At 44.9% G+C, this 15,457-nt stretch overlaps 1 protein-coding gene across 3 annotated transcripts in view; it reads right to left on the reverse strand.

Annotated features, from left to right (window-relative positions):
• ATP10B (ATPase phospholipid transporting 10B (putative)) overlaps positions 1-15,457 on the reverse strand; it is a 217,963-nt gene that overhangs the window by 30,791 nt on the left and 171,715 nt on the right. For all 3 annotated transcript variants that reach the window (XM_059917629.1, XM_059917630.1, XM_059917631.1), the window contains 4 exons: positions 12,739-12,923; positions 5,598-5,919; positions 2,687-2,763; positions 1,213-1,338 (listed from right to left, as the gene is read on the reverse strand). In XM_059917629.1, coding sequence (XP_059773612.1) covers positions 1,213-1,338; positions 2,687-2,763; positions 5,598-5,919; positions 12,739-12,923 — 710 coding nt within the window. The remainder of the gene's footprint in view (positions 1-1,212; positions 1,339-2,686; positions 2,764-5,597; positions 5,920-12,738; positions 12,924-15,457) is intronic.

The raw sequence follows: 15,457 nt of genomic DNA on the forward strand, positions 1-15,457 counted from the left end.
TCTTGGGGATTATTCAAAGGTCCTCACGCTAGATAATGAAAGACGCAGGCCCTGTTCTCTCCCTTAGTTCAGCAGTGCTCTGACTTCTTCCGATGCCCATTGTTAATCAAGGGCTTTGCAAACAAGAGCCTCTGACAGTTTTAATACCTCAGTTGGTGTGTGCCTGCTTTGGGCCCTTATCAACAAGACAAAAACACACCACATGTCTTTCAGAGAAACAATAATACCTTCAAATGATTGTATAGTGCTACGTTTGATCCAGAGCTCTGATGCTAAATCCTCTCGATAATACTTCTAGGGACAGGAGAGAGTCCTAGTCTCCCCATATTATTGATGAGGAAACCAAGGCTCAGAGAGTTGAAGTAACTCTTTCAAGTTCACACAGCATACTCGAGTCAGGCAAGACTAAAACCCAGATGGTCACCCTGCTCTAAACATTTTTGCGAATAGATATTGTCTTTAGAAGTCCTTGTTGGGAATGCTGGGGATGTTGAAGTGATACACAGGGTCTTGGGTGGAAGCGCAAGATCCTAAACCTTACCCTTCACTCTCCTGAGGGTCAGGGTGCTGCTTTTGCATATCCGGGTGACTCTATCTGGGGAGGAAACCTAAGCTACAAGTTAGGCGAGTTGTTCTTCAAATCCTTCTTCTTTGCAGTCAGAAAAGAAACCTCATTTATGGAGGCCCTCTAGGAGTTACAACAGCAGCAACAATGATAAAAAAAAGAACGGCTAACTTTATAGGGTGATCACTAAGCGCTAATCACTTTCTACACAAGCTGTCAATTCATCCTCATGGCAAGTGTGTGAGAAAGGTACTATTACCATCCCCATTTTACAGATGAGGAAACTAAGGCGTGAAGCCATTACCAAATACTGGAGCCTCAGTTTGAACCAAATCTGATCTGACTCCAGAGTACTCACGCTGCTTCCTATGTGCCAGGTGCGTGCCAGACAGTATTGCCAATCTTGACCATAATCTCACCAAATAGTACTAGCCCCATTTTATCAAAGACGAAATTGAGGCCCAGAGAACTGAATTATCTTGCCCAAGGTCACTGAGCTAGTAAGGGACAGTTTCAGGATTGAAAATCCAGGTTAGCCCGACTTATTTCCTTACATAGAGATGCTTTGTCTACTTCAGCGGGGAGAGCTGGTTCCCCTGGCCAGGACTCCCAAGGCTCGGGCGGGAGGTTACCGCAGGGCTACTCACCACGTTCTTGTAGAAGTAGTACACCACCATCCTGGCCAGGCGTGAGTAACACCAGTGTCCGTGCACAAGCAGCAGCTTCTTGAGGTGTCTGAAGCGGGAGATGGCAAAGTCGCTGGACATGACGGCCTGAGAGGGCACAGCAGACACATCAGCTTCCGTTCACAGCTGCCAATGCACCGAAGAGGCTCCCTCGAGGGTGCTGCTCTGTTCTGGGTCCACAGCCGGAAGGGTCTAAAAGACCCTTTGTCACGTGCAGCACCCTTGGGTGGCTTTATGGACTCTGACACCCCACCCTCTCCTCTGGGAAATGCAAACCCCACTAGAATCCAAGGAGGGCAGGTCAGAAGGGACCAGTGGTCTGGTCTGGCCCTTCACCTCCTTCCACTTATCCAATAAGCCTTTATTGTGAACCAGTGCGTGTTGGGCACCATCTAGGGATGTGATGGTTGACCAGAGAGTAGGGGCTTCCATGCAAGTGATCCTCAAACCTCTCAACACCCTTGGCCACCCACCAAGGCAGGCCATTTGCTCCAGTCTCATGTGGAGCTGATGGATGGATAGATCTTCCTTTCCATGGAGCTGAAACGTGTCTTTTGCCCTTGGGATGACTCAGAACAAGGCCCAGTTCATAGTACTTTTTTGGAGTATGAGGTTTGGACGTGCCTGGTTATAAATCCTGGTCCGAGTCTTGGTCAGGGCGTTTAACCTCTCTCAGCCTCAGTTTCCTCATCTGAAAAAGTGGAATAACAATCCCTAACACACAGGGTGGTGGCTGCTGAAATTAATTGGGACAATAAGCGTGAAGTGCGAATAGAGTGCTGGCCTACGGTAGACACTCACAAGGTGACGGTGTTCGTTCCTCCCCACCAACAAATTTAGGCACCACCTAATGTCTGCACTGGTGGTGGGAATACAACTGGTAATGGTTCAAAACCCCAAGGTGGGGTCTGTCTTAATGGGGAACATTAGCAGCTGAAGTTAGTATGCTCGTTCCAAGCTGAATTTGAGTAATTTTGGTACACTTTTAAGGTATACCAAGCAACTTATAGGTCCATCTAGCCATCACGACTAAAATGGCACTTGAAAAATATTTTCCGATGTCCTAACATCTGTCAGTGCTCACAGAGGGCGTTGCAAACTTGGATGTGGGTGGAGGTTACAGGGAGGAAGCATGGAATCAGGGTAAGTCTTTGTTTTCCCTGAATGGTTGGGTACTCTTTGGCTTTAGAATATGGGTATCGCCAGCTGTCTATAAGAAGCCAAGCATCTTTGATCACTCTCTTTATTCTGAAGGACTGGGCAGTAGGGATGTGGTGATGGAGGTTACATACAGGCAAGGATATCTGCCTTTCAGATGATATTTCTGCAAAGCTCTTCAGTAGAAATTCCTCCAACGCTGTGGGGAATTGCTTAACCCACCAATAAGGATAAAGGAGAGTAAGAAAGTAACAAGTAGAGTTGAAGCAAATGATACCTGCATGCCTTCCTGTCCAGAGATGCCAATCCCAACATCAGCAGCTTGAATCATGCTTACGTCATTTGCTCCATCACCTGAAAGGAGAGAGGTCATGAGATCCTGGTCCAACTGCTATGTGACAATGAGAAGTTTTATACAAGTGGCACTAAATTGTCCCTATTTTGTACATAAGTGAATCCTTTTAATATTGCTCTGAATAGTCCTATAGGAAGAGTCATTGCTACAGGCATTTAGCCTGAGAGATCTTTTCTTCTTTGGACAAGAAGCCCTACTCTTTCTTTATCATTTACCGAATATTTATTGTGTCTTTTTTTTTAGGTACAGTGTTAGGTATTGGGAATACAATGGTATGTGAGCCTTGGGCAGTGCTTTACAGTTTGCCAAAAAGGCCTTCACAGGTGTTACAGTGGGCTTCACTGAGAAGCAAATGGAGAATCTGAGCAACACAGGGACTCGGCAAGGTAATAATCCAGGTAATGAAGGGACCCGGAAGCACTGGAACTAAGATCTTTCTGTTTCCATGGCCAGTATACCTCCCCTCACTCAGTAGAACTTATACTGACCATATCAAGACAACTGGAATGCCGGACAGCTAAATCATCAGAGATTGTCAATGGTGCCCAAGGACAGAGACAATGTTCAGTGATGTTTCTAAATATAGGAACATGGGATTGACTCATTTTTTAGGTTGAGGTACATTGAGTCACCTTGAGTTCCCAGTCAATGAATCAGTTGTTTCAGGAAACTGGAGGTTAGGGCATGGAAATACATACACACACATGCCACCTTTTATACCAGCACCGTCAAGCAGATTTTTCTGTGATAGAAATGTCCTATATCTTTACTGTCCAATTTGAAAACCATTAGCCCCCTAGTACTACTGAAATGTGGCTGGTGAATTTCTATTTAATTTTAAATTTATCTTTAAATAGCCACATATAACAGGTGGCAACCATGTTGGACGGCACAGCTCTAAATAGTGAGGTCTTCCTCACAAGCCTGGCTTTTCCAGACTATGATGCCTTACCCATCAGAGTAGAGTTTAGCAAACTTTTTCTGTAAAGGGCCAGATAGTAAATATTTTAGGCTTTGTGGGCCAAGAAGCAAAACTGAACAACTGTTCCTGCTGAGAGGCAAATAGTTTTTACACATTTTACCATTAAAAACACAAAAACCATTCTTAGCATCTCTACAGAAATATGCACTGGGCCAGTCTCAGCTTGAGGGCCATGATTTGTAGACTGAACTGCTTTCATCCTTCTCCTTCTCCTGGCGCCACCTGTTTTTCCAGTGGGTTCTTATAATAATCTGCAAGTCAATTTATATGAGATATTAGAGAGAATATGGATTTGGGGAAGAAAATTTTCTTCTCCTAATTATCTGGCAACAAAATTCATTAAGCTCAAAAATTTTGTCAGTGTAAGTTGCTGTTATTCTTCTAACGACGATTTTTTTTTTCCTTGATAGCACAGCAGTGCATGATTTCCATCTTCCCCATGGCAGAACAAATCCACCCTTTAACCTCTTCTGTTAGCAAAGCAGTGGAAGCAGAGGTGTGGAATCCTGCTATTTCTTGCCCTGCTGGTTTTGTTTCTGCGGCTGTGGCAGTGAAGCCAGTCCCTCACCTCTGGGAATCAATCCCGGGCTATTGCCTTGAACGTGTCTGAAGTTTTGAAGAGGACAATTCAGGGAATAAAATTAGGATGCAGTTGCTAAAGCTCTGCTCCCTCTATTCTTTCTGCCCACTCCCTCTTTTTTTTTTTTTTTTTCTGGTTTTGAACTGCTTTTACCTGAAGACCAGGAGAAAAGGAAAAAAAAAAAAAAAAAACCCACCAATGTAAAGTAGGCCCCTTATTTGAAATGCCAGGAAAGAAAATCTCTTTCCATGTCTTTGTAGGAGGAAGAGAACCTGAACCATCTGTAAGAATGTCCTTAAACTAAAGCAACGTTTCCCATGTGCTCGGTATGCGCTGGGCACGGGATGGAGCTGAGTAAGACTGACATTGGCCCTCCACTCAAGAAACGTCTGGTCTCCTGAGCAGCCCAGCACTGAAGGCGTAACAGTGCTGTGGAACTGTGGGAGCCCACGGAGTAAAGGAACATTAGGCGGGAGTGGAGGAGGTTTTACAGAGGAAGCGGCTTGAGCAAAGGTCAGGAAGTGAGAGAGGACGAGGCTCCTGGAGAATGGAAAGCAGCTTCATGTGGTTGGGACATGGACTGCTGAATGTTGCGGGGAGGAAGGTGGCTGGAGAGACAATGGAGCCCAGATCGTGAAGGTTCTTGTAAACCAGCTTTGGTTGTTCCTGGGAGGTTTGAAGTAAGGACACTTAATTTCTCTCCCTCAACCATGGCTAAAATTTAATCCCCTATGAGAAATTCTTCAACAACCAAGAAGCCAGCATTTATTGAGGGTTTGCTTTGTGTGGAGTCTTATATTTAGAAATGAATATACAACACTAAATGCGGGACAAGCTTCACTTTTAAAATCTCCCCACCAGCCATCAACACTCGACAGAATATCAAGTCCACAGGCACCTGAGGTGCGTGGTATTGTGCCACATGTTAAGTGTTGAAGGGCACATGGTCGGCATCCCAGAAGTGAGTGGGCCTGAATGTGTACTGAGCTACCTGGACATTCTGAACTTGAGGCCCCTCTTGGCTTCGGCCTCCATCCAAGTCCTGACTTTTCCTTAGCAGACCTGCTCACCCTGAGAACTTGGGCTTGCTCTCCCACTCTGCTTAGCTTCTGCTCACCTGCTGACTGCCACATCTTGATTGTCACTTTGAACTCTCTCCCTCTAAGACAATGACCCTCAGCCTGAGCATCCTGACGGTGACACCTGACCCCTCACCTCTGGTCCAGAGTGGCCTTGCCCAGCTCCCCCCCACATCTCCGCATGACGGGTACCTATGGAAAGGGTCATGACTCTTAGCCTGTCTCGCACCAGCTTGACGAGCGAACTCTTCTGCAGTGGGGTGCAGCGGCAGCACAGGACAGACCGGCAATACTGGGTCAACTCCAGAAATTTCTCCTCCAGTTTGCCCTGGAAGATGGCATTCAACGTCTTCCCATCTATGACCAATCCAACCTCTGGAACTGCAGCTCCTGAGGTGGGGGGTGGCGTCGCAGAAGGTAGGCGGAACCCAGAGAGCTTGTGGTCCGGCTTCTGTGGTCCATGAAATTGCTTTACCTCTTCCAATACCAAGTTGAGGATGGATTCACAGGTTTCCTATAAAGAGCAGAATAATGAATTTGGTGTTAGTAAGCAACATTGGAAACAGGTTAAAAATGTCACTTTATCCTTTAGTTAAAGAGTTATAAAACTCTACCCCCATAGAGATGACCTGGGATTTCACTCTCTGATTCTGACATTTCTCTGCAATATTTCAAACAGCATCAAAGCAATAGTAATTTGGAACCAAATTAATGGCCAAAATAGGAGAGACGGCTTGGGAATGGGAGTGGAGACAGCTCAGCAAGATGGGGGACTTTTACAGGGATGACAGAATGTAGTAAATGATACTGATATGATGGTAAATGATGACAATGTGTCATGCTGGTGTCCTGCTTTCCATTTCTCACACGTCATTTCTGTTCTCCCTTGTTCCTCAGAACATTCCTGTGTGGTAGGTAGGGTGAGTATTACTGACTTTAGTTTCGAGATGAGGAAATTGAAACAGTGAAATCCTTAGTAACTTGCCCAAGGTCATCTCAAATTGTGGCTTCTTAACTGAAAAAATACACTGACTGCGTGTTTATCTGTTTGTATAAATGCATTGGTCGTACTGGTTAAAACTGACCATGTATGTGAGTCTTATTGATTTTTTTCTGATGTTTACCTTGAAACATGGTGAAGAAATTATTTCCTCGTATCAATTCTCCTCCATTACTTTTGACTGTATCAAAGATAAAGACAGATCTTGGATCTAAAGATATCCTTAATACCTCTTTCACTTGTTTAAACATCACTTTTAAATAAAGATAGAGAAAAGTGGTGGCAGTCAGCGGTGTTATCAATTTTAATTTCATTGTTCTGTTCACGGGGTCTTTATTTAGCAGTGTTCTTTTATCCGTGGCAAGGGATGATGATTTTTCATTTACTGTAGTGCTAAAAAATTCTTCTAAAAATAAGTTTTGAAAAGTTCCAAGTGAGTCTATTTAAATGAAATCATTAAATAAACAACAGTATAGAGAATATGTGGATTTAGGCAAAAATCGTGAAGGTTGTTCTGAAATGACAAGTGTGGAGACCCCTGATCTAGAAGCTTCTGAGAATATTTGGAATAATTTCTTCTGGAGTGAGTAGGACTGCAGTTCATTGTTCTGGAGGCTTCCTTTAGGGGATGCTACACTGAGCACTGAAAGCAATAGGACGTGCACAGGACCTAGCAGGGCCACAGGAAGGAGGTCAGGAGCAGGTGGTTATACCCGCAGCACTTTTCTGGGAAAGAGATCAAGGTAGTCCTTGCTGGAACTTGGGGTTGGCACACAGTATCTATGGGCATACCTTGGACATACTGTGGGTTTGGTTCTAGACCACTGCAATAAAGTGAATATTGCCATAAAGTGAGTCACATGAAATTTTTGGTTTCCCAGGGCATATAAAAGTTATGTTTAGTAAGTATACAATAACATTATGTCTAAAAAAAATGTACATATATTAATTAAAATACTTATTGCTAAAAAGTGCTATCATCTGAGACTTCAGCAAGTTGTAATCCTTTTGCTGGGGGAGGGTCTTGCCTCGATGTCCGTGGCTGCTGACTGATCTGGCTGGTGGTTGCTAAGGCTGGGGTGGCTGAGGCGATTTCTTAAAATAAGACAACAGTGAAGTGTGCCACATCGATGGACTCGTCCTTTCATGAAGGATTTCTCTGTAGCCTGCAATGCTGTTTGGTGGCATTTTACCCACAGTAGAACTTTCTAAATTGGAGTCAATCCTCTCAAACCTGCCACTGCTTTATCAACTGAATTTATGTAATAACGCTAAATCCGTTGTTGTCATTTCAACCATCTTCACAACATCTTCACCAGGAGTAGATTCCATCTCAAGAAACCACTTTCTTTGCTCATCCATAAGAAGCAACGCCTCAACTATTAAAGTTTTATCATGAGATTGCAGCAATTCAGTCACATCTTCAGGCTCCACTTCTAATTCCAGTTCTCTTGCCATTTCCACCACATCTGCAGTGGCTCCCTGCACTGAAGTCTTGAACCCCTCAAAGTCATCCATGAGGGTTGGAATCAGCTTCTTCTAAACTCCTGTTAGTGTTGATATTTTGTCCTCTTCCCCATGAGTCACAAATGTTCGTAATAGCATCTAGAATGGTGAATCCTTTCCATAGGTTTTCAATTTATTTTGCCCACAACCAGCAGAGGAATCACTGCCTATGGCAGTTATAACCTTATGGAATGTATTTCTTAAATAATGACTTGAAAGTTGAAGTTCCTCCTTGATCCATGAGCTGTAGAATGGATGTCATGTTATCAGGCATGAAAACAACATTAATCTCATTGTACATCTCCATCAGAGCTCTTAGGTGACCGGGTGCATTGTCAGTGAGCAGTAATATTTTGAAAGGAATCTTTTTTTCTGAGCAGTAGTAGGTCTCAGCAGTGGGCTTAAAATATTCAGTAAACCATGCTGTAAACAGTTACGCTGTCATCCAGGTTTTGTTGTTCCTTTTATAGAACATTGGCAGCGTAGATTTTAGCATAATTCTTAAAGGTCCTAGGATTTTCATAATGGTCAGTGAGCATTGGCTTCAACTTAAAGTCACCAGCTGCATTAGCCTCTAACAGAGTCAGCCTGTCGTTTGAAGCTTTGAAGCCACTGACCTCTCTAGGTATAAAAGTTTTAGACTGCATCTTCTTCCTTATAAATATAAAATCTGTTCTTTACTGTAGCCACCTTCATTAATGATCTTAGCTAGATCTTCTGGATAATTTGCTGCAGCTTCTACATCAGTACTTGCTGCTTCACCTTGTACTTTTATGTGATGAAGATGGTTTCTTTCCTTAAACCTCATGAACCAACCTCTGCTAGCCTCAAACTTTTCTTGGGCAGCTTCCTCACCTCTCTCAGCCTTCATGGAATTGAAGAGAGTTAGGGCCTTCCTTTAGATTAGGCTTTGGCTTAAAGGCATGTTGTGGCTGGCTTGATCTTCTCTCCAGACCACTAGAACTTTCTCTGTATCAGCAATAAGGCTGATTCACTTTCTTATCATTCATGTGTTTATCGGAGTAGCACTTTTAATTTCCTTCAAGAATTTTTCCTTTGCATTCACAACTTAGCTAACTGGCACAAGACACCTAGCTTTTGGTCTGTCCCAGCTTTCAACTGCCTTCTTTACTAAGCTTAATCATTTCTAGCTTTTGGTTTAAAGCTAGAATTTCTAGCTTTTGGTTAAAAGCTAGAGATATGCAATTCTTCCTCTCAAACACTTGGAGGCCATTGTAGGGTTATTAATTGACCTAATTTTGATATTGTTGTGTCTCAGGGAACAGGGAGGCCTGAGGAGAGTGGGGGGAGACGGAACAACCTGTCCGTGGGGCAGTCAGAACACCGACAACATTTATCATTTAGGTTCCCTATCTTATATGGTTGCAGTTCGTGGTACCCTAAAAGATCAAAGAACACTAGTCACAGATCACCATAACAAATACAGTAATAATAAAGAAGTTTGAAATACTGCAAGAGTTACCAAAATGTGACACAGAGACCCAAAGTGATCAAATGCTTTTGGAAAGATGGGGCCAACGGACTTGCTCAATGCAGGGTTGCCACGAAACTTCAGTTTGTAAAAAACAGTATCTGCAAAATGCAATGAAGTGCAATAAAATGAGGTATGCTGTCAATTCCTCCAACATCTGACTGCAGCAAGTCATTGGAAATATAAGCTTCAAAATAAAATCTCTGAATTTACTTATTTCAAATTTTCTATGTAATAATCGCAATCGTTACCATTCATTTAACATTCAGTATCTGTCAGGTACTGAGGCAGGCAGCCTCTAAGATGGTTCTCAATGATCTCCACACCTCCTGGTATTCAAGTCCTTCCTTGTGTAATCTCCAACCCTTGAGTGTGGTTATGACTAATGACTCCTTTCTAATGAAGAGAATTCTGCAAAAGTGATGGGATGTCGCTTCCCAGGTCAGTTTATCTGAAGACTGTGGCTACCAATTTTGGCAATCTTTCTCACTCTCTCTCTTGAATGGCTTACCCTGGAGAAAACCAGCTGTCATGTTGTGAAGCAGCTCGGTAGAGGGGCCCCTGTGGTGAGGAACCAAAGCCTGCCAGTAATCATGTCCGTGAGCTTGCAAGAAGGACTCCTCTCCATCACCAAATGACCCAACCAGTTGAGCCTTTAGATGAGCTCACATCCCTGACTGATAGCCTGACTGCAACCCCAGGAGAGACCTTGAACCAGAGGTACCCAGCTAAGCTGCTCCTGGACTCATAACCCACACATACTGTGGGATAATAAATGTTTACTGTTTTCAGCTGCTAAGTTTTGGGGTAATTTGTTAACTCATATAAATACAGTGCTAGTAAGTATTGTTCTTCTGTGAACTTATTTAACCCTCCCAATAGCCTCTGAAATAAATCTTTTTAATCCCTATTCTGCAGATAAGAAGAATGAATTTCAGAGAGATATGGTATCTGGACCATATTAAGCCTTCAATATATGTTGTTAATAATAACAATAATAGTTGCTATTACCAGTTCCTATCTAATACTATATAGTCCCTTCTAAAATTCCTTGACAGATCAACATTTCCAGTGATGGGTTAGTAACTTTCTCATGTTATGGATGAGAACCCTGAGGTCTAGACAGGTCCCATAGCTTGCTTATAGCTTTAAGATACATAACAAAGAAACCATAGCCCTAAATCAATTTATATTGAATCAGGCAGATTAAAACCCTTGGAGGAAATATCCACCAAATATGTAATTACATTAAACTGGGGTTTAAATAAGTCTGAGATTTAGAATGGGTTTCCCCAGTTTCTGTCTTAACATATCTCTGTACCTACTACTTTTCCAAGGGGATGAGAAAGCCTAATTTTCCAGGTTTAGTGGGCCTGGGGGTGTAGGCAGGGCCCAACATTTCAGGTACCATCTTGGAAGGTTGTGGACAGCTTTAAAATTGTTGACAGTGACTGAGCTCAACTTGGAACGTGGCCCACAGTTCCTTGGGAACTCTGGCTAATTAATCAAGAGACACCTTCCGCTTCCTACAGGAATGCATTGCCTTTAACAGAACCCACAGAAGCCCACTCTATCCCCCTCAGGAGCACTCACAGGCTTGTTGATACCCTCCTGGAATCTGCTGGAGTGAAATGATCATTGCAAATGGAATTTCCATTGCAAGTGGGGCAGGCAGACATCCACACTATTACAGGGATCAAGCACTCAAGCAAGCTGCAAATTACTTTCTTTCCTAGGCATGATATTAACGCCAAGATTTCCCTGAGAGTAGTTTCATTTTGAAAATTCATCAGGGTTTAATCTAATCATGGCATTATCTGTTCACCTGACAAGAAAGTAAGTGATTTCCCCAATTCATCTAAAGGGCCTCTGGCACTTTTATTAGGATTCACTACCTCTTTAAAAAAATATGTGTACGTGGATTCTCCATGGAATGAAAACCAAATTGAAACCTGTAAACGTCTATTCTGGGTCCAGTTCAGCCTCAGGCAAAAGTGAAGGAGTGAGATTCCATCATCCTTCCTGCCTCTCTTTCTGCGCTGTTCTTTCCATCTTCCATCTTCCTCTCTCTCTCCATCCTTCTCCCCATGGTATGTTCTAGGTCTCCAGGTGCCCCCCCCGCCCCGCAACCCACTGCTTTCCTTGTTACAACCGCACATCTAATCCAGTCCTGCTCCCTTTGATAGGAGCACACAACTTAACACGTACTTCCCATATTCATCAGCCAAGGAGATAGTGGAACTTTACTTTCTGCAGTTTGCATCGTGAAAATAGATTTTTTCCTCCTAAATATAAAACTGTGTTACGACTTTAAATACGCTTCTTTAGACTTTATACAGCCCTCTGTCTCCAAACCTTGCTCCCTGCCACTCACAACCTATTCAGGCTGAAAATTGCAGTTTTCAAACTTGGCTTATCTTTCTCTCTCTCCTCCATCCCATCAAAACATACTGGTCTCGGGCTTCCCTGGTGGCGCAGTGGTTGAGAATCTGCCTGCTAGTGCAGGGGACACGGGTTCGCGCCCTGGTCTGGGAGGATCCCACATGCCGCGGAGCAACTGGGCCCGTGAGCCGCAACTACTGAGCCTGCGCGTCTGGAGCCTGTGCTCCGCAACAAGAGAGGCCACAATAGTGAGAGGCCCGCGCACTGCGATGAAGAGTGGCCCCCGCTTGCCGCAACTACAGAAAGCCTTAGCACAGAAACGAAGACCCAACATAGCAATCAATCAATCAATCAATAAATAAATCTTTAAAAAAAAAAAAAAAAACATACTGGTCTCACGTATCATTTCCTTCAGGTTTTATTCTGTGGCAACAAATTGCGCATACGAATTGGAGCTGAAATTTTAAACTCAGAATCATTTCTATTTAATTGGGGTTTTTCAATGGATAAGTTAATCCAAAGTACAAGAAACAGACAATTGAGGATCTGTGAGCAAACAGTCTGGTATGATGCAAATAGCACTGGCCTGGCCAGAGAAGAGCATTTTAGACTTAGTCCATCAGAAACTACCAGGGTGGCCCTGGGCAAGTGACTTAGCTCCAGTGGTCCTCAGTTTCTCACGTGTAGAATGGGGAGACTGGGCCAAGGATGAGATTCGAGAGAGGCACAACTTGCTCCTAGGTACTGCTAGATGTAATATAAATAGACTGGTCAACCATATGTGGGGATGGGGTCGAGGATATTGGGCTGGATGCCTTCTAGGACCCTAGGAACTCCAAGATTTGGGAGTAGGTGTGCTTCTCCTGTGTACCCAAGTCCCACCCACAATCCCATCTCCTGTTGGCCTAGAAGCTGCTCCACACTTGGACATTTGAGCTCTACTTTGGCCTCACCTGACTTTCTGTGTTAATGGAATAAACGGTGTCCGTCTGGTCTAACAGTCTGCAGGCATAGGAAATATTGACTGCTGTCTCCTGCTTATCTCCAGTCAACACCCAGAGCCGGATCCCAGCCTCCCGCAGAGCAGCGACCGTGTCTGGAACTCCTTCCTGCAGCCGGTCTTCGATCCCAGTGGCTCCTGGAGTGATTAAAGACACCAGAACTCACATTTATGTTGAGAAAGTAGCTGCTTAATTTCCCCAAAGCCCTATCAAGCCAGGCAGTGATTATTAACTTATCTCTCATGTTCTAGGCTGTGCTAAATGCCCAGGATACAACAGTGAAATAGACAGAGCTGGTTCCCACCCTCTCGGTGCTCAAAGGCCTGTTGAATAAGGATTTATAACTGAGCTATGTGAGGAGAGAAGCCCAGGGTGCCGGGCAAACATATATCAGGAGACCCGAACTTCATTTGGAAGGTCAGGGAAGGCTTTGCTGAGGAAGGGCCACTTAAGCTCAGACCTGGGAGATAAACCCAAAAGGTGGGGAAGGAGGGGAATTCCAGGCAGAGGTGTCAGCATGTGTGAAGGCCCAGAGGTCAGAGCAGAAGATGACACAGAAAGGCAGGCAGAGCAGGGTGAGAGACGAGGCCAGGCAAGGAGGGGAGGAGCTGGACCATGCAGAGCCTGTCAGGGCATGAAGGGATCTGGCGTTTATTTGGTAGCAAAGAAAGCTTTAAAGGGAGTTAAGTTGGAGAGTGATGGGATCGGTTGTGAATTTTAAGAAGATCATTCTAGAGAATAGATTGGAGGGTGGAGGCAGCAGGATGAGATTCAGGGCTGACAGTCAGAGGAGAGCTGGTGTGGCTGGACTGGCCTAGCGGCAAGAGGAGTGGAAAGATACGGAGAGGCTGGAATCTTTGCTCTGCAAGTGCTCACTGCAGAATTAACAGAGACTTGGGTTTTGTTTTGTTTTTTTTTTTTTTAATTTTATTTATTTATTTATGGCTGTGTTGGGTCTTCGTTTCTGTGTGAGGGCTTTCTCTAGTTGCGGCAAGCGGGGGCCACTCTTCATTGCGGCGCGCGGGCCTCCCACTATCGCGGCCTCTCTTGTTGTGGAGCACAGGCTCCAGATGCGCAGGCTCAGTAATTGTGGCTCACGGGCCCAGTTGCTCTGCGGCATGTGGGATCCTCCCAGACCAGGGCTCGAACCCGTGCCCCCTGCATTGGCAGGCGGATTCTCAACCACTGTGCCACCAGGGAAGACCCGAGACTTGGGTTTTTGATAACGTTCTTGGAGGGCATTAAAGATGCGGATTCCATCATTTTTTGAATGGTCTCAAGCTTTGAGCCAAAGCTGATGATTCTATACCCAAATATCCAATAGCTGCTAAGTGATGAAGCAAAAATAAATCTGCATTTAAACTGAGATTCATTTCAGACCACAGACTAATGGCTACCCATCTCACTCTGGGCAGGAACAGGCGTGCCATTTCTTTTAATAATCCCGAGTGACAATAGGTTGGCAAAGCAGTTACATTAGATGCATACTGAAAAGCTGATTTAATACTGTGGGACTCGGTGTGAACGCATGGCAACTTTTTAATGGCACGGCAGTTTCTTCGTGGCAGGATGAAATCTCTTCCCAGCCCTAGTCCTCTCCATCGCAAGCCATCTTCAGGGAAGAAAACAAACCTCTCTATCCTGAAATGTGCCTGTTGTGTATTTCAGGCCCGAGGGCACAGGTAAACCAACCCATGAAAAGTGATGCCCGATCCCCATCTTTTCCGCCGAGCGTTCGCCTGGAAGGTGAGACTGAAAATGATGTGTGTTACCGGGAGGCAGAGTGAAGGAGAGAGCAGGAAAAACACATTTAGTTGTGTGAAAGAGAAAATGAAACAGGAGGGTGGTGAGAGCCTTTCTCAGCCAGGGAAGCCGACGGGTCCTGACAAGCGTGTTCTCTTTCATGCACTACCGGCTCAGGGGCATTTCTCACCAGCTGAGGCCAGAAGGCTCCCCTGAAACAAAAGAGACTGCAGGGGAGAGGGTGTGAAGGGGGTCAGGTGCCCTAATGGGCTGACATTCTGGGGGTGGCCTGGGGTGCCGGATGGCGCTGTCTGGACTAGCTACCCTCTAGTTCCTGTTAAAATGGGTTCTCGGGGCCAGCTTTCAAGGGGGCCTTGTGAGGCAGCAGACAGAGGCCCCTGCAGTCCAAACACAGGAAACAAAAAAGCCGAAGGAGGTGGGGAGCAAACCTGTCTCCCCCTGTTTTCCACCCATCTGACCAAATCTTGCTGGTACCTTTTATATACAAAGAGGTATTACCGTCTTCTTACAGTGACCCTGGGTCTTCCCCCTTCAACCCTGCCTGGCTGAGCTTGGTGATTTAGCCAGAGGAGGCGCAAAGGCTCAGAGGGGTGTGGGGATGTGTCCCTGGGCACACAGCAGGGTCTCCACAGGGCCAAGATGTGGCCTTCATCCCCAGGCCAGCACTGCCTCCCAAGATGAAAGAAGCCTTTTGCCACATGGCCAGTATGCGCATGCTGTTCAGGCATCGCCTTTCCTGGATCTTACTCCCGAGCTGTGAAGAGATTAGTCTGATAAATAAAGCCTCCCCCTTCTCCCTTGGCAATGCTTTTCCTTCAACAGAAATCCAACGCTGTCTCTTAGCTGGTGTTTTCCATCTTTCCCTCGAGAGTATCTATCTAACTACTACAGCAGCAGAGTGATTTTT

Source organism: Balaenoptera ricei, chromosome 3 (assembly GCF_028023285.1).
Source record: "Balaenoptera ricei isolate mBalRic1 chromosome 3, mBalRic1.hap2, whole genome shotgun sequence".
Taxonomy (NCBI): Eukaryota; Metazoa; Chordata; class Mammalia; order Artiodactyla; family Balaenopteridae; genus Balaenoptera; species Balaenoptera ricei.